This window comes from Chelonia mydas, chromosome 7 (assembly GCF_015237465.2).
Source record: "Chelonia mydas isolate rCheMyd1 chromosome 7, rCheMyd1.pri.v2, whole genome shotgun sequence".
Classification (NCBI taxonomy): Eukaryota; Metazoa; Chordata; order Testudines; family Cheloniidae; genus Chelonia; species Chelonia mydas.
In genome coordinates this window covers 117,060,852-117,085,692 of record NC_057853.1, presented here as the reverse complement: position 1 = coordinate 117,085,692, position 24,841 = coordinate 117,060,852, and the positions used below count along the sequence as shown (strand labels likewise).

The following is a 24,841-nucleotide window of genomic DNA, read 5'->3' as shown; positions in this document are numbered from 1 at the left end:
CTTCTGAGGACAAATCTATGAAAGCGTGTCTTTCACGCAAGGTCAGATTTGCATGTAGTTATGCAAGTATCTTTTTTTCCCCTCCCTTTCCTTTAGCGAGTATTCAAGTAAAAAATTGGTCCTTCTACACAGCGTCTAGTAATTTCTGGCAGACAACATCCAGCCGGAACCTCTGCCAGTACACTGTACTGTCTCTGTCCTTCCAGAAGCACCGCTTGCTTGTCCCCTGAGGAACTGTCAGTTGGATGTTTAGAGAGGAGAGGAAAGATGGGGTACTGGTTTGGATGCTAGTCTGGCACTTGGGGAGACCCACATTCAATTCTCTGGTCAACCACTGAGACTCTGGTCAAGTCACTTGGGTTATATCAACACTTGGAGCTAGTGTAACACCAGCAGACCCCAGTTGTCGGCAGGCGGGATCAAACCCAGGACCTCTGGAGCGAAATGCATGAGCCTCTTCTGCATGAGCTAAAAGCCGTGTGGCTATTTACTAAAGCTGTAGCAGACTCCTACATCTCTCTTTAAGTGGTCTCAGTGCCATTAGATAGGCCAGAGCACCACACCCAGGAGGTGTGTGGGTTGCACGAGCTCAATGAGTAGTGCAGTCATGGTAGCCCGGGCAGTGGAGATCAGCGGCACGAGTACAAACTCTCTGGATCCTGCGGGAACATACTTGGGGCAGCTAGTCTGAACTGCCACGGCCTGTGCTGTCCTAGCTAAACGACTCTTTTTAGCACATTCGCGTGATGAGCGGCCGTGCCAGTATGGCACTCCAGTTGAGAATCGCACCCCCGGCGCCAAGTGTAAACACGGGCTGTGTCTTTCTGTGCCCCAGATCCCCATCTGTAAAATGGAGGTAATGCCTGCTTCGCAATGGTGTATTGTGAGGAAAAATACATTAAAGACTAAGGCACTCAGATACTATGGCAACGGGGCTGTACAGACACCACGGAGAGTGGAAACTGAGATCTGTTTAACCAGGCAGTCAAAGCAACTGCAAGCGGTTTATTTCCAACAGGTACGTCTCTTCTTTCTTCATAACCTCTGTGAGTTCCCAGCTCTGACTGGCTGTGGTGGAGGGGTAAAGATATTTCCTTAGAATAACATTTTTGCTTTTATATGTCTTCACAAACATAAATTAATATCCCAGTGGGTGTGTAAACTGAGGCACACAGTGAGTCTGCATTGGAGCAGATAATAGAAGCCAGGAGCCTCAATTCCCACTCCTCTACTCTAGTTGTTAGACTTTTACCCAGCTTGCTTCTCTGAAAATTGGGACTCCCCCATATCTCACGTTGCACTTCTTGCCATTAAATGCAGGACTTTGCTTTCGGGGGAGTATAATAAAGATGAGTTTCATGATGAATTACAATGCAGCTATTCCACTCTGGCCTATTGGGGTAGAAGTGATACAGTGCCACATGGACAAAGCGAAGCCCCGGACAATGAGCGGATGCCATTTGTACACACTGTACTCACCGCCACTGGCTTGAGCAGTTAATCAGAAGAATGACTTTTTAAAATATAAATAGGCTTCTCATTTCATGCTTGACAGTGACTGGAGCATTAAAAAACACCTGTGAGAGCTGGATTTCAATCTCTGGCTTTCGGGTTACATTCACGTTTTCGTCTGTGACTATTGTCATCGCTTGGAGTTGGTGTGAGTACCCAAGGCGTTTGCTGTTTAATTTAGCCCCCGATTGTGTAAGCACCTTTTCTGTTGGATGAGGCAAGGGAGCCACCAAGCAAAAAGCAGCTGAAATCATATATGGGGTGTCAAGGTTCCTTCCCCACTCTGAACTCTAGGGTACAGATGTGGGGACCTGCACGAAAACCTCCTAAGCTTATTTTTACCAGCTTAGGTTAAAACTTTCCCAAGGTACAAACTATTTTCCTTTTTCCCTTGGACTTTATTGCTGCCACCACCAAGTGTCTAACAGATATGTAACCGGGAAAGAGCCCGCTTGGAAACATCTTTCCCCCCAAAATCCTTGCCAAACCCTACACCCCCTTTCCTGGGGAAGGTTTGATAAAAATCCTCACCAATCTGCATAGGTGAACACAGACCCAAACCCTTGGATTTTAAGAACAATGAAAAAGCAATCAGGTTCTTAAAAGAAGAATTTTAATAGAAGAAAAAGTAAAAGAATCACCTCTGTAAAATCAGGATGGTAAATACCTTACAGGGTAATTAGATTCAAAACATAGAGAATCCCTCTAGGCAAAACCTTAAGTTACAAAAAGACACAAAAACAGGAATATCCATTCCATTCAGCACAGCTGTTTTATCAGCCATTTAAACAGAACAGAATCTAACGCATATCTAGCTAGATTACTTACTAAGTTCTAAGACTACATTCCTGTCCTGTTCCCGGCAAAAGCATCACACAGACAGACAGAGCCTTTGTTTCTCCCCCCTCCAGCTTTGAAAGTATCTTGTCTCCTCATTGGTCATTTTGGTCAGGTGCCAGTGAGGTTATCCTAGCTTCTTAACCCTTTACAGGTGAAAGGGTTTTTCCTCTGGCCAGTAGGGATTTTAAAGGGGTTTACCCTTCCCTTTATATTTATGACATGGGGTATTTGATTTTTTTTGTAGCAGAATGTTTTTTCGGTCACCAAAGTTACTTAAATGAATCAGGCCTAAAATTATTACTGTACTATCCCCGCCTCTCATTGGTCCTACTTCTGGAGGTGATTCAGTGGTGAGTAGGAAGAGTTCTTTTCAATTAAACAGCTCTCCTCGGTAGTTATGATATCTAAGTGAGATCTTCTCAGATGCTAGCAACAATATAATGTACAGAGAAGGACAACAAAAATTATTAGGAGTATGGAACAACTTCCACATGAGGAGAGATTAAAATGACTGGGACTGGTCAGCTTAGAAAAGAGACCACTAAGGCGGGGAGGGTAAAGATAGAGGTCTATAAAATCATGACTGGTGTGGAGAAAGTGAATAGGGAAGTGTTATTTACCCCTTCATGTAACACAAGAACCAGGGGCCACCCAATTAAATTAACAGGCAGCGGGTTTAATACAAGCATAAGGAAGTACTTCTACACACAACACACTGTCAACCTGTGGAACTCATCGCCATGGGATGTTGTGAAGGCCAAAATATCACAGAATTAGATAAGTTCATGGAGGGCAGGTCCATCAATGGCTTTTAGTCAAGATGGTCAGAAATGCAACCCCATGATCTGGGTGTTCCTAAGACTCTGACTGCAGTTGCTGGGACTGGATGACAGGGGATGGATCACTTGAAAATTGATCACTGTTCATTCCTTCTCAAGCATCTGGCTCTGGCCACTGTCTGAAGATAGGATACTGGACTAGGTGGACCATTGGTCTGACCCAATATGGCCACTCTATGCTCTTATGTAATAAAGAGGCATTTTTTTAAAATCTGAGTTATGATGTCAGTTGTACACCAGTGGCCAAATGGCTATCTCCATCCAATTTGATAGAGATGTGTGATTTGAGTATTGCAACATCTTTCTTTCTGGCTTCAAGTGCTAGCTGTCAAAGTGCTAGAATGTGCCCAATCAGACTCTCTGCCTCTCTCTCATGTATAGAGAAGTGCAACTGACCGTGTGTGTAGTGTCCCCCTCTACTAGTTGGCCTATTAGATAACAGCCTCCTTTTGCTGTCAGCTAATGGATTTGCTCCTTCTAGCTCAAGTGCTTTCAGAGCTGAAAGTCCTGGGCTCAAACCTTGCTGATAACCCTTGCAGGAGGTCATTGTAAAAGTGGCACCTAACATAACATTAGAACTGTGGAAGGCTTCGGACACTCAGAATGAGCACCTTCTAACAGGGGCAATATATAACATCCTGGAAAATTGTGTTGTCCTGCTCTAGTGGCTGAGCAGTTAGAGGATAACAACCTACTACTGCTAGTTGCTAATAGTGTTAGGGACAGATTTGCAAAGGTTGTTAGGCTCCTAGAGATGTGGACAGGCATTCAGTGGAATTTACAAAATCAATCAGTCAATGGGAGAGAGGTGTTTGGCCTGCTTAGATGCATTTATAAATCCCCACTAGACGTCTATCTGCATCTTTAGGCACCTAAATATCTTTGAAAATCCAGACTGTTTTTTTTTTTTTAGCTCAACCTGTAAATGCCCCTGCTTTTAGGGTCTGAACCAATGCAGTCCATGGAAATCTTTCCATTGACTTCAGTGGGCTTGGAGTCAGGCCCTCTAGTGCTGAAGACCCAGGTTTCCCACCAGGCTAATGACCCATATGGGGGTAAGTTGCCCAACCTCATCACCCATATCAGAATGTGTTTCCAAATTGCCCTCCTTGGTGTTCAGTCCCCCCATGGACTTGCTCCAGCCTACATCACACATCTGACCTTTCCTTCTGCTCCCACTACCTAGCACTGGTTTCTTCTCTGTGGCGTCACACAGTGCAGCCACTGTAAGTGGCAGAGCCTTCTCTGGTCATAAGAAGGGCCACACTGGGTCAGACCAATGGTCCATCTAGCTCCGTATCCTGTCTTCCATCAGTGGCCGGTGCCAGATGCTTCAAAGGAAATGAACAGAACAGGGCAATTATCAAGTGATTCACCTCCTGTTGTCTAGTCCCAGCGCCCGGCAGTCAGAGGCTTCAGGAGCCTTCCTGTGTCTCTCTGCCTCATCAGCTCTCCATTTCACGTCCAGTTTTGTCTGCAAACGGCCCTTCTTTCTCCTGCCTCTACCTCTCTCTTCTGCTGTTCATTATTTAACTTGGTAATTGTGTTATTTATAGTAACATTGTAAATGCATTTTGGGACACTTTTTTATAATAGATGTTATGAAAAATAAAACTGAATGGCATTGTGCAGCACAGCTGGTGCCTGCAGACTGTGGCTGATGTTAATTTGAGCCTCCAGAGAGCTGTAAATAGGTCCCTAATCCAGATACTTCACCCTCAAATTGCATGAAGTATTGTGTTTTCTGTACTGATCCCAGCTCTTCATCAGATGAGTTTTGCTGTTGAGGTAAAGAGCTGCTTAGAAATACATGGGACCTGTTTTCCCCAAGGTGTTTGGGGTAGATCAGGGAATAAACACTGGGGAATTTGAACAAAGCTGCCACATTATTCAAAACTGGAGCTTGAAGTAATCCTTACTCTGACTAACCTCCCCATGAACAGGTGGCATCCCATGTTGCTCCTAACAGAGTCCTGCCACCCACCCATCCAAAGTAGGGATCCAAACTTGTCCCCTTCCTGGGATTTCCTTTTTTGTTAACTTCAACAACAAATATCCACTTGCTGCCAGAGTTTGCCTGTTCTAGGAACCCTCTGATCTTGCCCCTAATTCCTGCTGCACCAGATGGAAACACTCAAACCCATTCAAGTACTGAATTGGAGTTAACAGAGCATGTCTGTTCTGGCTGCTGGCATGAATAAATGCAAGAATGTGTAAATTTTATGCAGGGTCCTAGCACCTAACAATCTGTTACATTCCCATTTAAATTGACAAGACTTTTGCCTGAGTAAGGATGCCAGGATTTGCTTCCATACTTCAGTGTGTGGGGACAGAACAGGTTTGAAATGATGCTGTTGTGAAAAACGGAAAGCCCCATTCTTTCCCCTTTCTCTTTCACTCACTCTTTCTGAGGAAAGGTCACATTTTGAGATGTTGTGGAAGAGGGAACCAAAAAATCTGATAAGTCTCTGGATGTGAAAACCTAAAGAGAGAGAGGAATACAAGGATGACTCTTGGGTTGAGAGTCTGGATGACAGGAAATATGATGGCAGTAAAGGACCGGGGTAGTTGAAAGTTTTGAGCTTGTTGAGCTTGAGCTGATTGTGAGGCACCCAAAAGGAGCTGTCAGAAATACAATAGGCTGGATGTATAGAAATATTTGAGTAGTCAGTGCAGATATGGCAACTGAAGCCACAAAAGTACATGAGGCCACCAAAGATAAGGTGTAGAGCTGGTGTAAATTTTTCATTTAAAACATTTTTTTGACAAAAAATGGCTCTTGCATCAAAATGGAGATTTCCATGGGTCATTTCCAATTTTGACAAAAAGAAATTTGGATTTTCTTTTTTCCATTGACCAAATGAAAAACATGTTCTGTGTTTTGGCTGAAATTTTTAGATTCTCAGTTGCCAAAAATGAGAGGGGGTGCGGGAAAAGGTTTTCATTTTTTTTTAAGGACAACCTAAAATCTTTGAAGGAAAAATGTTGATGACAGCCAACTTTTCTGTTTTCATATGTATTTTTCATGGGAACCAAAAGCGTTGCCTGACCAGCTCTAATGCAAAGATGGAAGAGGAGACCAAGGGACTGTGCTCTGTGAGATTCCTGCAGATAGCAAAAGCGGTAGAAAGAACTATTGAAGGAAATGCTGAAAGAGCAGCCACAAAGACAGACAGACAGAAAACCATAGGGGAAAGAAGGTGTTGAGGAAGGGGGAATAACTAGTGGGTGGTGGAAGGCACAGGAGAGGATGAGGATGGAGTATAAACTCAGCAACTCAGTTAGGAAGAGGGCACTGGCTTCCTTGGTGGTTCTAGTGAAGCAGGTTTTTTTCCTTCTTTTTTTAAAGACCTAAACTGACTTAAATCAGATCAGGACAATGAGGACTTACAGTTAGAGCTGAGCAAAACTCAGTGTTTCCATCTCACTGGAAGTTCTGATATTTAGACATTTGTTTTCATCTCGAATTGGGATGAAATGTTGAAACACCAAATCATTTTTGCATAACAAAAAGTTCAGAAACATTTCTATTCAGCAATGTCAAAACACTTTTTTTGTTTTGGTTTGCTGAAGTGAATAGAAACATTTTGCTTTGAATTAGTTTCACATTGCACTGCATGTATCTATGATGCCATGGTGCCTCTTAGGAATTTTAGTTCAGCTGGTCATGCCCTCATTCCCCTGTATGGGACAGGCTCCCTGGCCAGACTACGTCTCCCATGATGCACCATGTGGCTTAGTCAAAGGGGAGACCACAGTGGATCATGGGAGATGTAGTCCAACTAAGGAGCCCCGCCCCTGGGGGAGGATGGGGGCAGGAAACATTCAAACTACAATTTCCATGAAGCATTTTGGCACCATAGGCAGATACTGTTTAATGTTGAACTGATTCGGAACAAAATCTTTCAGTTTAGTTCAACATAATGAAATATTTCAATTCAGTTCTAAACTATCCAGAACAAAATATTTCGCATAGATTTTCCTGACAGAAAGCAATTTTTTCTTATTTTTTTTGAAAAATCAATTTAGGGGAAACTACATATTTTCATCAAAAAATCACTTAGATGGAAAATTCCCAACAAGCTTTGGTTGCTGCTTTAAAATGAGGCTGGTCTTCAGACCCTTACTTGCCCTGGCAGTTCATCATCACACCTCAAGTGCTGCTCGCTCTCTCGCCTTGTATCAACCATTTTTCTTTTTAACGAGAGCTCTACTCTGAAGCTTGTGCCCCCAAACTTTGAGTTCAGCCCATCTCCCAGCTCAGGTCCTGGCACGGAGAACTGTTAAATGGCCCTTCGAGCTGGGATGTGGTTCCACAGAGTTAAATTGGAGCACAAGCTCTGCCTGCTCACAGAGGGTATTGAAAGATAATTGGAATAAGGGCCCTTTTTTTTTCCTGTCAGGTTTCCTGCTTGAACTTAGGGAGTGAGATACATATCACAGCTTTGGGAAGAAGAAAAAGAAGTAAAAAAAAAAAAAAATTAAGTTGCCCAAGACTTTGGCCATGATATCTTAGCAGAGGGGAAGGATGATCCAGTGTGGGCTGCTGAATCAATAAAAATAAATTATGAGTTCTTTGCCATTGCCTCCTTTTATGCATGACAGAGGACCCTTAAATCATATGTCCACCAGCCAGTAGAGATTGTATTTATGTTTAACTGAGTTACACAAAGATAAAGCAGGGGCTTCTGTTATTTTAAGCCATCTAGATGTCTTTTCTTGTGGGAATGCTTGTTTGCTCACAGCCGGGCCATCTAGAAGCAGCAGCAAAGATACTATGGGTGAAAATCATGCCTTGTCAGAGAAATGGCTTAGATAACCTAATAGGTCTTTTCCATCTCTGACTTCTGTGATTTGTGCTACTTGTGAGCTGTTGTGTTTTCTTCCCCCCCACCACCAGTGTGTTTGTTATATTGGCTTGGGATCCTGCCCAACTATCCCCCGTGTTTTTGCTGGTAGCTTTAAAAGACTGATTAATACACCATGCCTTCCCCAAAGACGAGCTTACCCTGACTCATGCCCAACAATTAGAATAATATTTAGCTTTTATGGAGTGCTTTTCATCTAGAGAGATGCCAAAATGCTTTACAAACCAACCTACCAGCTATGCTCAGGGATCCAGCCCAGCCTCTGGGGTGTTAACGCAACAGCTAGTTAATGGTGGGCAATAGCAGCGATTGAAGCTACAGGGCGGTAGGCAGGATATACTTCTGCAATTTGATCAGGATACCAATATTAATTAATTAATCTTCTCACAAATAATGCTATGGACCCTTTAATGACTAGAAAGAATAAGGGCCTCTTCCCCCACCCCCCGCAATATCCTGCCCCAAAGATAGCATGGTGCATCCTGACATCATGCAGGAGCAAATATCCTACCTCAGCAGCACGTTTGGGTGACCCTCCTACCGGCTCTGTTGTACTGACCCTTTAATGTTTTGGCTTTTGGGCCGTACTCCAATAGCCAAATATATTCTGGGTTGCTTCTGCCTTGCAGCATTAAGGGCTGGTGGAGGAGGGTTTCCCAGTCTTGCTGCTGCAGAATTGGTGGAGGACAGGCTGTTTTGCTCTCTGCGGACACTTAGTGGTACATTAGGGAAGAACTGGGTGACGATACCAGTCCCTGATGAGTAATGACAGGGAGAGAGGGCTAGCGGACTGCTCGCTGAAGGAGGGGGCCAGATAAGCCCACCGCGAGGTGAAGAGGGCAGCTGGCCATTCACAAAAAACCTAAGAGGTGGAAAAGGCCACAGGATGCTCCTGTATAGAGTGGGGTGCTGTGGTTAAGTGGAAGGGAGCTCCAGGTCAGATGGGCAAGGGGAGCCCAGAGTAATAAGGGGGCAGCTGAGGGTGATATTCAGAATTGGATGGGGGTGGGGGGTTCTGTGGTGGGGTGTGCACCCTGATAGGCTGAATGAGGGCCTGACAGTCCAATTAGATTACCTGGTGCCACCTGGGAGCAGAAGGGCCAGGGTTGGCTGCGGAAGGGCTGGGACAGCACTATAAAGCCAGGAAGTTGAAAGCTGAAAGCGGGCTGAAGGGGAAGGAGGCTGCAGCCACTCCCAGGGATGTGGGAAGTCGTGAGGGAGAATGGGGAAGTCCAGGCGGAGATAAGCCCTCAGATGCTGCCCTAGAGGAAGGAGGCTAGCAAGAGGCTTGGAGGGGGTGAAGTAGCCCTGGGGAGTAGAGCAGGCTCCTGCCACAGAAACCCAGAAACAAGCAAGGGAAGAGAGAGGCTGGTAGGAAGGAGCCCAGCCAAACAGGGATGGGAACTGAGCAGACCTGAACTGCTGCTTATAGGGTCCCTGGGCCAGAACCTGGTGTAGCCTGACAGGGGTGGACTAAATGGGGACCTGGTGGCAGTTTGGCCGGAAGAGAGACTGTCACAGACCAAGCAGAGAGCAGAAGGGTCACCCAATGTCACAAGAGCTTCTTTCCCAGATCTAAGCATGAGGAGGGATACTAGCAGGGAACGCCATTATAGGGTCTGACTATTAAGACCTCAACCTTTGACTTTTGGCCTATTTGCCAGTCATCACTGACCAGGCCTGCCCCTGCCTCACCTTTTGTAATCACAAACCCCTGTTGGTGCATCAGCAGGCCAAATGATGTGGAGGAGCTTTCTCACAGTACCCTTCTGTGTAGGAGAAATTGAAAGGGTTTATGCTCTTTGGCATCAAGATATTAGTAGCAGAAAAAGACCCCCAAATGGTTGCATAGCTTCCACAGAACTAGGCATGGTATTGGAACCGGAGTAAACAGGAAAGCCAGAGACCTCTTGCTAAGGAGGCAACAAACCCAGCTATCTCACTGTGCTCATGCTGTATTGAATCAGATATTGTGCACCACTAGTCTGGGCTAGGGAGAATCACAGCGGTTAACACTGTGTGAATGACTCTGTACTGCTAACAGAGTAACCTAAGGGCCCTGTGCTTCTGAAGCAGGAGAATCTGACTTCTCTCCCCATACTGTGGTGAATGTCTCAGGGCCTATGACATCCAGCCATAAGGACTACTGTCAGGTCCCCAAGGCGTGAGTAATGGTTTCATTATTATTTAACATTTATATTGCATTAGAGCCTAAAGACCACAACCAGGTCATGGCCCACTTATGCTAGGCATTGTACAAACACCTAATAAATGACAGTCCCAAAGAGCATACAGAATGACAGGCAACAGAGCATTTCACCTCTGGGTCACCAGCCCTGCAGTTATGACTATTGGAGTGTTTAGCCTATAGGACAAAAGCGAATAGGTCAGTGAATAGTCCACTGAATGCATCTGATGAAGTGAGCTGTAGCTCACGAAAGCTTATGCTCAAATAAATTTGTTAGTCTCTAAGGTGCCACAAGTACTCCTTTTCTTTTTGAAGTTGAGACTGGTCCACATCACAGTTGCACTAGCGAACACCTTTGTTGTCTGCATACAGGGCCTGGATGGACAGGCCTGACAAACGCCCTCTAATGCCCTAGAGGTGCGAATAGATGTGTGAAAACCTTAGAACCATAGAAAACCTCAGAAGGTCATCTAGTCCAACCCCCTGCTCAGAGCAGGACCAATCCCCAGTTAAATCATCCCAGCCAGGGCTTTCTCAAGACTGACCTTAAAAACCTCAAAGGAAGGAGATTCCACCATCTCCCTAGGTAACCCATTCCAGTGCTTCACCACCCTCCTAGTGAAAAAGTTTTTCCTAATATCCAACCTAAACCTCCCCCACTGCAACTTGAGACCATTACTCCTCGTTCTGTCATCTGCTACCACTGAGAACAGTCTAGATTCATCCTCTTTGGAACCCCCTTTCAGGTAGCTGAAAGCAGCTATCAAATCCCCCCTCATTCTTCTCTTCCGCAGACTAAACAATCCCAGTTCCCTCAGCCTCTCCTCATAAGTCATGTGTTCCAGTCCCCTAATCATTTTTGTTGGAAGCTTTCCAATTTTTCCACATCCTTCTTGTAGTGTGGGGCCCAAAACTGGACACAGTACTCCAGATGAGACCTCACCAATGTTGAATAGATGGGAACGATCATGTCCCTCGATCTGCTGGCAATGCCCCTACTTATACAGCCCAAAATGCCATTGGCCTTCTTGGCAATAAGGGCACACTGTTGACTCATATCCAGCTTCTCGTTCACCCTAACCCCTAGGTCCTTTTCTGCAGAACTGCTGTCTAGCCATTCGGTCCCTAGTCTGTAGGGGTGCATGGGATTCTTCCATCCTAAGTTCAGGCCTCTGCACTTGTCCCTGTTGAACCTCATCCGATTTCTTTTGGCCCAATCCTCGAATTTGTCTAGGTCCCTCTGTATCCTATCCCTACCCTTCAGTGTATCTACCATGCCTCCCAGTTTAGTGTCATCTGCAAACTTGCTGAGGGTGCAATCCATGCCATCCTCCAGATCATTAATGCACCTGTCCTGTGGATGCAGATGGGGACTACACTCCACAGAGTGGCGCTTTTCAGGAGAAGTTTAAAAAACATGCTCTCTCTCTCTCTGTTTACAACAGCAAATTTTGCTCATTTGTTCTGCATTTCAGAAACGGGAATTTCAAGCTACATTTTCCACCCAGAAGTCTCCATTGACAGTGAAAAGACTCCCATTGGCTTCAGTGGGCGTTGGATCCAGCCCCAAGTACTTGTTTTCCAACCAAAAAATGAAAAGCAGCCCAGGCCAAAGGGGATTAAAAGAGGGCATTTTTCTTCAGTTCTTTTATTCGTTTTTGTTTTGAGGACACATTTGACAGTCTCAGCAATTTGGTGATCGCAGGGGCTCCTGAACATATTTAGCTTTTGTGTCTGATCTCTGGACTCGTTTCTTTCATTTTCGGGGGTTTCTTTTGCTAGCCCTGCCTGAAGCCATATTCTGATTTTTTTTTTTCTTACATATTTTTATAGAAGCAGATCCTCTGCGGCTGTAGATTGGTTTGGTCAACTGGAGCCAGGGTGATTTACACCAGGAAAGGAACTGGCCCCTCAGGTGTTATCAGTGCCTTTCGTTCTTGTGAAATGAAACCCCTCAACCAATAGAGTTCTCGGACACCAGGTTCTGCGAGTAGGCTCACCAAAGCCAGCGAGGGAGGGCTGGTTTGTGGTGAGAGCATTGGGCTGGTGTTCTGAGAGATTCCGTTTCTCTTGCCCGTTGTACCCAGACTTGCTGTGTCAGTTACTCTGAGCAAATTATAACTTAATCTTTCTCCGCCTCAGTTTTCCTCATCAGTGAAACAAGGCTATTCCTTGTCTTTCTTACAGTGGTGGCATGGGCTGTGCCCCAATTAATGTTGTGCAAAGTGCTTTGAATTCCTCAGATGGAAGGTACCATCATAATATTTAGCACCTCTGTCCTCTCTTCCCAGGAGGAAACTGTATTGTTAAGATGTTAACCACTACACCCAAGCAGCTGGGATAAGCGAGTGCAGTGTCATTGCATATGGCAGGTGTATATGACTGGGGATATGTGTGGGGCTAGGAGGAACGTCATGGTCCTGTCTAGAAGGGGTTGTGTGAACATTATTTTAAGGAAGGAAGAAAAAAAATCACAAATCAAATCTCAGCGGGAGCCTCCCCATTTCAGCTGTTTTTGCATAACCCTGCCCACCCCCCTCAAAAAAACCATGAATTTCCCTTGCTCTTGATGCAAACCCATAAAATGAGATCAAATTCATTTCAAAGGTCCGCAGCCCTTAATTTGGAGTCTGTTAAGTGACCCAACAACAGATGAGATTTGTGTGGTGTGGGATTGGACTCCGAGTGCTTTTCTCCATGCTGGGGCCCTGATTTAGCAAAACTCTTATGCACAACCTTAACTTTGAGTGTGTGAGGAGTCCCATGGAAGTAATTGACATTAATAGGACTAAAGTTAAGCAGATGTTTGTGTCTTGCTAGATCAGGCTGTGGACCGTATACTGTGCAGCTTCCTGTTGGTGGTAGAGACTGGCTTAATGACCAAATTAATCCCCGGTGAAACTACATTGAAGTCCAGTGGATAAATTGGCTTGACTTTTTTTTTTCTTTAAGACTATAGTGCAAGCAATCAAACAGCCAGGAACTGCATCTGCCCTTTTTTGTTGGCTCTCAGAAACACCGGTGCTGGTCTCCCCTCAATTGCAGAAGGTCCATGGGGAGCATTGCCCGTTGGCCCATGTTTTCATCAGCTCCATCAGCGCAGATGCTTTCATCAGAGTCCGGGAAATGCAAATTCCAATAGTGGACAAGCTTTCCTCACCTAGCATTGAGGGAAAAGGTTACAAATGTGATGGAAAATGAGTATTTAGCTTGGAAATGAAAAAATGCACTCCAGCGTTTAAGAGTGTGAGAGGGAGAGCTCTCATTTTTCATAGCTAAAGCTATCCCTTCTCTCTCTTTTTTTACAACAAGACACTGCCTGCACAACACGCCTTCCTTTGCTCCTTATTAATTACACTCTGCAAATATGTGGACAGGGCTACTGATGAGCTATGTTAATCTCTCTGCTGATAAAGCCGATTGCTGAGGATAGGGATGAATTGCATGCTGCGGATCAAGGCTGGCTTCTCAGCTTCTCTACCTAAAGTGATCACACATCTCTCTCTAATGAGGATGTCTCCTTGATACATGAGAGTAACTGCCTTTGACTTGACACTCTCAGTTGTTTGGAAGTTCTTTATCAAGCCGCTGAAGGAATCAAATGCATTTACACTGTAAAGAGCCATACTTCTATGTGGGGGTATATGCAAAGCACTTCACCAATTTAGAGGTGGCAAGATCTGGGGAAAGATTTAATGAACTAAAGTTATTTTCCTTCATAGTAAAATTGTGTGGCCAGGAAAGGTTCTTACGCCCCTGAAGGTGCTCAGGGGCTCGTGAGCCCTTCTGTAATTTATGTTTTCAAGGATTCCTAATATTTCTTCCATACAACAGGAATTCCCCTGTGCTTGGTGTTTTCCATATGGACCAAAACTGAGGCGGCTGTGGCAGATCTAGGTCCATTTGCAGGTTCTTTCTCTGTGTGTTCTTTTTCTTTTTGCTCAAAGTAAAAGCTACCAGATCGACCAGTCTTGGAGACTGAAAGCCTCTGTCTTGAGGAGAAGTACATTATGCTTGCCATGTATGCAGCAGTGCAAGCTTCCTCATGCTGTCTCTGCTGTCCCCACGCTTTCACCCTGACCTGGAGGAGCCACCTCTAGTGGACAAAAGCAGAGGCTGATACTTAGGCCTGGTCTACACTTAAAAGTTAGGTTGACTTAGCTATGTCTCCCAGGGCTGTGAAAAATATTGTGACCTGAGCTCTGTAGTTAGGTCGACATAATCCCTACTGTAGATGCAGCTAGGCTGATGGAAGAATTCTTCTGTTGACCAAGCTTTCACCTCTCGGAGAGGTAAATGAACTGCACTGATGGAAAAACCCCTTCCATCGATGCAGGAAGCATCTTTGCTGTGGCGCCATAGCAGCTGTAGGGTAGACATGCCCTTAGAATGGAAACTCTTTGGATCAGGAACTGTCGTTTTGGTTCTGTGTTTGGACAACAGGGCCCTGGTCCATGATTGAGGCCCCTAGATGCTACTGCACTACAGATAATTAACCATAGTGATAGGAGTTTTTTGTGGTGTGGCTGCTTGCTAGAGCCAGTTGGGATTTTTTTCTTCAAAATGATTTTTCAACAGATAATGCAGTTTCTGGAAAAAAAATGATTTTGCTGAATTTTTTTCAAATTTTCCATTTGGAACACTGAAATGAACGATTTCACTTCAGATAATTTAATTTTGAGTTAATTCAACATTAAACTGAGTTTTCACATGAGATTGCATTGCCTCATGGGAGTTTGGCTGTCTCGTGTCCCTGTTCTGTCCTATGGGCTGGGCTCCCTGCCTGGACTACAGTCTCCTATGATGCAATGTGGTCTCCCCTCTGACTGAGCTGCCTGGTGCCTCATGGAAGTGACATGACTAGGGGGCATCATGGGAAATTACTTTGACCACAGAGCCCATCCCCCAGGGGAGAATGGGGGCATCAAGTAAATGAACGCCAACACCCAGTTCAATAAACAGAAATTAAACCTTTCAATTCAGGCATATAGAAATTTTTCATTTTGATTGAAAATGACAGAATGAAATGTCTCTCCATTTCCAACCCAATATTACTTAGAGAATTGTGTTTGGTGAAAAATTTTGATATTTCAACTTTTCATCAAAAATATATATATATAATTTCAATATCAAAATTTTGTGCAGGATGGAAGTTCCCATTTTCGCTCAGCTCCAACACTTACCCGGGAGCGAATGGATTAAGTGTGCCAAACATCCTTTGGTCACAGCACTCTCTGGGAGACCCCGGTGGAAATTCTCTCTGTTGCCTTCTGCTTCTCAGGTTGTTGGGTACTGTTGAGCATAGTGTTGGGGTCGTACATGGAATTCCTCCCAAAGCAGGGTTGGAAATGCCTTGTTGCCAAACGCTAACTTTTTAGCTTGGAAAAGAAATGACTGAGGGGGGACATGATAGAGGTCTATAAAATCATGACTGGTGTGGAGAAAGTAAATAAGGAAGTATTATTTACGCCTTCTCATAACACAAGAATTAGGGGTCACCAAATTAAATTAATAGGCAGCACATTTAAAACAAACAAAAGGAAGTATTTTTTCAAATTAATGCACAGTCAACCTGTGGCACTCCTTGCCAGAGGATGTTGTGAAGGCCAAGTCTATAAAAGGGTTCAAAAAAAGAACTAGATAAGTTCATGGAGGATAGGTCCATCAATGGTGATTAGTCAGGATGGACAGGGATGGTGTCCCTAGCCTCTGTTTGCCAGAAGCTGGGAATGGGCGACAGGGGATGGATCACTTGATGATTACCTGTTCTGTAAATTCCCTCTGGGGCACCTGGCAGTGGCCACTGTCAGAAGACAGGATAGATGAACCTTTGGCCTGACCCAGTATGGCCATTCTTATGGTAACTTTCCTGGCAGATAAGTTATTTCAGAAATGTGTTGTCCAGCCCTCTTTGCCTAGGACGGTGGTGGCTGTGCAAAGTCTTAAACAGGCCCTGAAGTTTCTTGAAGATAACTGCTAAGTACCGTGCCATTTAAAAGCCTGTCTGAAAACAAACTGGGACCTTGGCTGTTTCTTTCAGTCTGTGATGTATGTCTTGGCTGTATGTATGACATTGCTTTGGTAGTTTCGTTTGCTCCCTTAGTATCACAAGGCAATGTCATGAAGAAAGGGACTTTCACAGCTTTATTCACAAAGGTTTGATATTAAGACTCCCTGCAATCCTCCCTGGTTTTTAAACTCCCCAACCTATTGTACATGTTACACGTATTGACTCTGAAGTGGCTTGTTTCATAAGCGAGAGCTGTGTTTTGTGCTGGCAGAAGCCACTCCGTTTGTGGCTGTAGTATGAGCATGCCTCCAGCATTGTGTGTGTGTGTGTGTGTGTGTGTGATTTGTGTGTGTGATACGTTGTAGGGACTCTGTTGTAGATCACTAATGCCTCAAGCAACTCCTGTTATTTTCTAGGACCCTTTGTGAGGTTTATCTGCTAAAGGCTGCTTACATTTCTGCTTTGCTCTCATTTTCAGCATGGTTTCCAGACACTAAAGGCAGTAGTAGGCCTGGATTCTGCTTTTTTATGCTGGTGTCAATCCAGAAGAGCTCCACCAAAGTTGATGGCTTTACTCCGGGTTTAAACCAGGATGACAGAGCTGGATTTGGCCCATTAGTGCATAGTCAGCATTGGCCTAGTATTCGCAAGTTTTGCTAATGATAAATTACATACTGTAAGGTACAATGACAATGAGCACGAAACACAGCAAGGGCTGTGTAAGGAACCGAGGCCTTACAGAGAGAGTGTGAACACAGCATCCACTGGAAATTACAGGGGAAATTAAATGGCAGAATGTAATTACCCTGTTGGAATCTGTCCAGGATGCTGGGACCCAATATATCTCATACATCTAAGATCTGATCCAGCTCCCATTGACTTCAATGGAATCTGGATTGGGTTCCTAAACTGGAAAACAAGCACCATGTCACTATAAGAAAAATCAAACCTTCGAGTGGCTTTACGTCTCAGGAGAAAGATCGCCCTTCCAGTACCACAGCGCCCCCTAGATTTGTGTGGGGCATTGATTCAGGAGTCAGAGGGAAGAGCGCCACCTCCTGCGTGACTAATAGCACTACCCTTTAAGGGTACTGGCGGGGCTGCTTCTCAGATCTGACAAGAGCATTGCCGCGGGGCAATAGGAAGCATCCTAAAAATAAGCCACTCTAACCAGGGTATCCTTGAGAAAGTGGGAATCCAGCCCCATTGCATCCATCACCCAGCATGTAGTGATGGATTGTGGGATGTTAATCAGGAAAGGCAAACTTGTGCAGCAGCCAGGTGACTGGGTCACCATTTCTTGCTGATAGTTCCTCATCTTGTGCGGAAGGCTGTGTAGAAGCTTTTAATTTATAGCATGAAGGTATTTTTCTTATTTCCCTCCTGCATCACGTTGATTTATAGAGTGACCTACCCTGACTCAAATCTGTCCAGCAACTGTTCCTTCACATTCCCTGCCAGAAGCTGCTTAACTTATATCCCCCCCCCCGCCCCCCCCACTTAAGTTCTACCCTGGAGGAAATAATGGAGCCAAACAAGAGCAAGAGAGAGAACAGTAACCACAGTATAAAGATGAATGAATGCTTGAAACAGACATCCCATCTATTAACCTAGGCAGAAGCAGGTGCCCCAGGGTCTTTTATAGTTCCCATAGATCTCTTCCCTCTGATATGCTGTCAATAAGACAGTACTGCAACCTGGGTTTTGAGACAGTGATTAACACATTTGCACTTTTCCCTTCAGCTAGGATGACCAGATAGCAAGTGTGAAAAATCGGGACGGGGGTGGGGGGTAATAGGAGCCCATATAAAAAAAAAAAAAGCCCCAAATATCGGGACTGTCCCTATAAAAGTGGGACATCTGGTCACCCTACCTTCAGCCTTTAACTCATTGTCCCAGGTGGCTGTTAAGCAAGGAAAGGCCAAATTAAAGGCCTGGCCCTGCAAATGCCATGGAGTGTAGTGCACCAACCAGGTTTTTGAAAAATGGCTCTAAATATTTTCATTTTTTAAAAAAATGCCCATTTTTTTTTTTGAAAAAGGGCCTATTTTGAGCCCTGGAAAACATAGAAACAAGGGTGAGATTTCAAAATTTTGCAAAATTGAAAAAAAACCCAAAACCCCAATAAGGGCATGGGACAGGTCTACACTGTCACTTCAGTCAGTCTAAGTTACGTCACTCAGGGGCGTAGAAAAGGCCCCTCCCCTGAGTGATGCAAATTTTGCGCTGTCCAAACAGGCACTTTATCGGTGGGAGACGCTCTTCTGCTGACATAGCTTCCGCCTCTCACTAAGGTGGAGTAATTATGCCGACAGGAGAGTGCTCTCCTGTCGGCACAGAGCGTCTTCACCAGATGCTGCGCTGATGTATCATAGAATAGAATATAGAATATCAGGGTTGGAAGGGACCTCAGGAGGTCATCTAGTCCAACCCCCTGCTCAAAGCGGGGGATGTAGCTCTGTAGTGTAGACTTTCCCCTGACTTTCCCATTAACGTCAGTTGGATGAATCACATTGTAAGCACTGTATTAGGCCGCAAAGCCTAGATTTGTAAAGGTATTTAGGCTCTGTTCAGCATTTCAATACCTACAAGACTTAGGAGCCCAAGACTTGGTCTACACCTAAAACTTAGGACGGCATAGCTACGTCACCTAGGGATGTGAAAATATCACACTCCTGAGACGTAGTCAAGCCAGCGTAAGCCCCAGGGTAGAAGCCTCTGGATTGGTGGAAAAATTCTTCTGTCAACATTGCTACCATCTCTACCTGGAGTGTATGGTGTTACCTTTTAAATTAGTTAAGTGTTGCCGTGGTGAGCCAAGCAATGCCTAGATACCTTTCATAATCTGATGTCGGCAGGAGTGTCCTACCTGTAGATCTACGTGTAAAGGGGAAAGAAGAAGTGGGAGAAAGCGTAGTTATCGGCACTCTGAGTAATGTTATGTGGAGGTCTTATGGGAGGGAGCGAGTACAGCTGGCATAATATCTCTAGGTGTGCTGAGGGGTGTGAGCTCACCAGCAACCCCTGTTACACCTTTTAACTTCCCTTCCAGCACAGCTAACCAAGGCCTTGATTCAGCCAAGTACTCAAGCATGTGCTTAACTTTAAGCATGCTTCTCTTCCAGAGAAGAGCAACAACGATGATTAAAGGTCTAGAAAACATGACCTATGAGGGAAGATTGAAAAAAACTGGGTTTGGTTAGTTTGCAGAAGAGAAGACTGAGGGGGGACATGATAACAGTTTTCAAGTACATTAAAGGTTGTTACAAGGAGGAGGGAGAAGAATTCTTCGTCTTAACCTCTGAGGACAGGACAAGAAGCAAGGGGCTTAAATTGCAGCAAGGGAGGTTTAGCTTGGACATTTGTAAAAACTTCCCAACTGTCTCTGGAATAAATTGCCTAGGGAGGTTGTGGAATCTCCATCACTGGAGATTTTTAAAAGCAGGTTAGACAAACACCAGTCAGGGATGGTCTGATAATACTTAGTCCTGCCATGAGAGCAGGGGACTGGACTAGATCACCTCTCAGATCCCTTCCAGTCCTATGATTCTATGTAAGTCCCATTGACTTTCATGGGCCTTAGTACTGACTATAAAAGGGGGTGAAACAAAACCTTAGCTTGAATTTTGGCATGTTCAAAATCTGAATCTGCATTTTGTGCTTTGAACACATCTCTGCTAAAGGTAAATAGTCCTGGAAATTGCTCGGGCTTATGGCCGTCCCATTCTCCCAAGCGTTGGTATAGAGCTTTGGCTTTGTTTCTTTTATGTATGGTTCAGGTAATGTTTCTTTACCTGAAACGCTGAGGTTTTGCCCATCATTGATTGTGAAGCCCTTTGTATGTGAGCAAGGCAGATTTTGACCCCAGTCCAGCAGTCTGATCCTAGTTGGGAGCGTGAACTCTTATGCCTAGGGAAAGTCTCATAAAAAAGAATGGCGCTTAGCACAGGTGCAGGGCCTGGTTCAGGGCCTGGGCATGAATCCTTTCTCCATGGATCTTCATTGTGTCTGAGGAGTTTCATTGTCAAGCACCTTGGGGAATAAAGAGAGGAGTAGTCGAGTGTGATTTCTGCTCGGGCTACTTGGATAACAAGGCCCATCTCGTTCCATCCCTGACCTTGAATAACTACAGCTGTAGAGAAGCTAGCTAACAATGTTAAAGGAATTCTTGTTGGCATGTTTTATTTCAAATGCAAAACATCCCGCGGATTAAAATAAATGTTACTAGTTACATGGATGCATTGAGCTAATGATTTTCTTTTTACCTACTTGATCCTATAATACCCCAAATTTAATGGATAAATGCTAAGCTCTCCTTTGGGTGATTTCAGATGCATTATGTACATAGTTACAAAATCTTAAAGGAAGATTCTTTTCTTTTTCTTTCTCCCCTGCAGGTGATTCTCATTCTAACAAAGCTCTACGACTTCAACTTGGGGAGCGTTACTGAAAGCTCGCTGTGGAGGTAAGTGGTTTGCGGAAATCACAGTGAATGGCAGGGAGCGGTTTGCTGGGCCTCATGTCAAATGGGCTGCTGAGACCAAGAGAACCTGAATTGGGTGATCAGGGAAAGGTGGGGGGAATCAGAACGAGCTTGTGAGCTACTCTGGGAAAACAGTCTTTGTTTGTGAGCTCACTAATTGTACGCCAGTAAGAGGTGGATGGATAGGTGGTGTTCTGATTAAGATACCTGACTGGGACCTAAGAGATCTGGGTGTTGGTCCTACCTCTGCCATAAATTCACCATAGGCCTTCATGCACATGGCTGACTCTGTTACCCATCTGTTAAATGGGGACAATAATCCTCTTTTTTTTTTTTTTTTTTTTTTGGCTGCCTTACGTTATTTAGATCACTAACTCTTCAGGGCAGGGATTGTCTCTTATTCTGCTTGTGTACAGTGCCTAGCACAATGGGGTCTGATATGAGCTAGGAACTCTAGGCACTGATGAAATGCAAATAATAAAGATGGCCAGAAGAAAAGTCTGTTAGAGAGAGTACATCGGGGAATGACATTTAAAAAAAAAAAAAAAAGAAAACCAATTCAGACCAGTAAAAACTTGATGGCAAAGAGACTGGTCTTGGATAAGTGAAAGAGCCCACCTAACTTCTGCATACAGCTGTTGTATTATTATTTGTCTTACCATAGGAGCCCTAGACATGGATCGGGGCCTCACTGTGCTAGGCGCTGTACAGACACAAAACTAAAAGGTGGTCCCTGACTCAGCGAGCTTTCCCCTTGCATCCAATCCTGTCCTGTATTTCTCATATAGTGGCCCAAATCCTGGACCCACGGATACTTACAGCAAAACTTCCATTGATTAGGATTGGGCTCAGGAATTCTTGTTACAGGTGGAGAAATTTTATTTGCAAAGCATGTTTACAGTACAAACAGCTAACTTACCATCCCAACCAATCCTCTCCTCCACCTTTGAGCCCCTCTGGAAGGCAGGCAGGTGGTATCACGATTCGGCACATAGGTGGAGGTGAGCAGAGGCGTGTCTGAAGTCTCACAGGGGAATCAGTATCCGAATCGGAATTAGAATCAGGAGTTCCAGGCTCAGTTCACACCTCCCATGTGTTGTGCCATTACTGACTTGGATAGATTAGCCAATATACAGTGAGTTTACTGCTTTTGGTTGTGCTTTGTTTCTTCTATGGCCATTTAATGACCGTGTTTTATGCAAGCATTTGAATTCTCTCAACAGATTCAAATTGCAGAGACTGAGCTGCAGTCCTGCTACGAAATTACAGGGGGATTTAAATAGGCACACAGTACATTTCGGCTCATGGAACTACAATGTGGATGTTTTATATATATGCCATGTACAAATGGGTGGGTGTGTATGTGTGTCACACAATTATAAGTGTGTGTTAATAACATATATACACAGGTTTACAGACAGCATATAAATATGTGGGCCATATCCTTAGCTTGTGTAAATTAGCTTAGCTCCATTCAAGACAATTTACACCAGCTGGGGATCTTGACCTTTGTATTTCCGCCTGTTCTGCAGAAAGGCAGAGTCTTAAACCGAGCTAAGTGGTTTTTCAATGGTATGCACCTTACAGGGCAAAATAAATTTTCCAGGGCTGGGACTATACTTCACTGTTATACCTATTATAGTGCGTTTATTGTTAACTTGCAGCAAGAATTATTAGTGAGTCTGCCAGTCAGTCCGTGGTAAAACTCTGTTACTGGCTGTGTCGCTTCTGCGCAGACACTCTGTTGCCCTGCTTTCCACCCAGACTTTTTGATGTCTTTGTTCTCCTATTAACTTGAAAGTCACTTTTGCAAGACAGTTTCAGGAGCATTACCGGATGGGGGCTAACCATGCAGCAGAGTCAGTTAATGCATTAGGAGTTAATTGTTCATAATAGCTCTTGAAACTTCTTGACTTGCCTGGCAACTCTAAAGCCTAATTGCACTATACCATGGTAATCTGCAAATGTATAAATAATCATGAAACTAAGAAGGAACACAGCCGTTTTCACTTACCTTGTACTTTTCAGGGTCTTTAAGCCTTGACAACTTTTGCCTTGCACCTAACAAGTACAAATGACACAGTAATTATACTTTAAGCATAATTACCACGCAATCTGCTCTGCATAAATAATGTAACGAGCCAGCAAATCCTGTCTTAATGCCAAGAAATTGCAGCCGCATTTGAGCTGTGCAAAAAGGTGATAGTGACATTCTTCTTGGAGTTTTTTCTTTTTCAGAGAGAGGAAGGTGGAGATTAGCCATCAGCTCAAACTAAATGTTTCCAAGAACGTCTTATAGCTCATAAAGAAGATATGCTAAAAACGTAGACAGCTTTGTGAAACCCATTTTAGTATTGTCCTGGACAGTCCATCTAGTTTGCAGCAGAGATTACAGAGTGGTAAATAATGACATGGAAAAAGAAAAGGAATACTTGTGGCACCTTAGAGACTAACAAATTTATTTGAGCATAAGCTTTCGTGAGCTACAGCTCACTTCATCGGATGCATTATGTGGATTCATTCCACTGAATGCATCCGATGAAGTGAGCTGTAGCTCACGAAAGCTTATGCTCAAATAAATTTGTTAGTCTCTAAGGTGCCACAAGTCCTCCTTTTCTTTTTGCGGATACAGACTAACACAGCTGCTACTCTGAAAAATGACATGGAGTGGGTTCTTGTGGCTAGATCAAAAAGATTAGGAGTCAGGACTCCTGGGTTCTGTTCCAGGTTCTGGTCAGGAGTGAACTCTAGTGCTTAGAGCAGGGGACTGGGAGTCAAGACTCCTGGGTTCTAATACCAGTTGATTTGCCTGATGATCCTGGGTAAACCCCTGTGCCTCAGTTTTCTCATCTGAAAAATGCAGAATAAAAAGGTTTCATTAAGGCTTGTAAAGTGCTTTGAGTTCCTCTAATGGAAGGTGTTACAGCAATGCATGATCTTTATTAATAATGGCATATTCAATGGTAAGAATGAGCTGAGAAATACTCACATACAACATGATATCTGAGCTCCTATGTGGTTTAAAATAATCACAAGTATGTACAGGGACTCCTGGATTTTTCTGTTTTCTGGGGTTAAGGCACGTTCTTGCAACTACACAATAGTTCTGCTCTCCTAAACAATAGCACTTCTTGATCCTGGCTCTGAATAGTCAGCAAACAGGTCGGTTTCCAGAAGAGAAGGACTCTTATGGCAGACAGCAGTAAACCATGTACTAAAGCTTCAGAGGAGGTGGGAATAGGAAACCATGCAATATTGTCTCCAAATTTGGGCTTCATCCTTCATTCCTCATGCATCAGAAACTGCCACTGAATTCCCTCGTGGTCCTTGGGAGACTAAAACGAGAGGCTGCTTTTAATGAAAAACTGCACTGCAATAGAAAAGCTATTCTGAACCCTGCATCTAAATGCAAAGACAAGTAAATCAATAGGAAAATGTCCTGAGTGTAATTAAAAAGAAAAAAAAAAAGAATTAATAGTCATATTGGATGCTGCTCTAACTGTCTGATGTCGGTTAAGTCAGAGCAAATGCTACTCAGCATTCAAAGGAAGGAATAGAGGCATTGCTGAAGCCCTGTGAATGTTTTTATTTTCTTATGTCATTTTTCATATTATTTTGGGAATATTGTGGTGTGGCTTTTTTTTTTTTTTTTAAAGTTTTATCCATTTTAGCGATTTTAGCAATGGAGAAGGGAGTTGAAAGGGGTCGGGTCAGGTCCTGGGAGGACTGTGCTGGGGGAGGTGTGATGCAGAGCGAGCCTGCCCCTCATTCACCCTGCAGTGGCTGATCCTGTCCCGCTAGGCTGGGCCCAGGCCTCTGCTCTGGGTGTTGTGATCAAGCGCATGGGGTTGCAGCACCGCTGAGCTTTGGCCTGGCTGCTTCCCCATCATGATGACGTAGGGGTGCGAGGCCAAATTTGAGTGAGTGGTACTGTGACCCTGTATGCCAGGTTGCAATGCCACGAACTCAGATTTGGCCTGGTCACTCCTACTCCCCCACTTCACGACGGAGGGATGGCCAAACCTGAACAACACTGTGCCCCTATATGCTAGGCTGCACCACCCAGAGCGGGGAGCCTGGCCTAGCCCTGCGGGACAGAAG

General features: G+C 44.4%; 1 protein-coding gene across 1 annotated transcript in view; it reads left to right on the top strand.

Annotated features, from left to right (window-relative positions):
• Positions 1–24,841, top strand: part of SORCS3 (sortilin related VPS10 domain containing receptor 3) — a 501,281-nt gene that overhangs the window by 142,012 nt on the left and 334,428 nt on the right. The window contains exon 2 of the mRNA XM_037905076.2: positions 20,655–20,722. Within this exon, the coding sequence (XP_037761004.1) occupies positions 20,655–20,722 (68 nt within the window). The remainder of the gene's footprint in view (positions 1–20,654; positions 20,723–24,841) is intronic.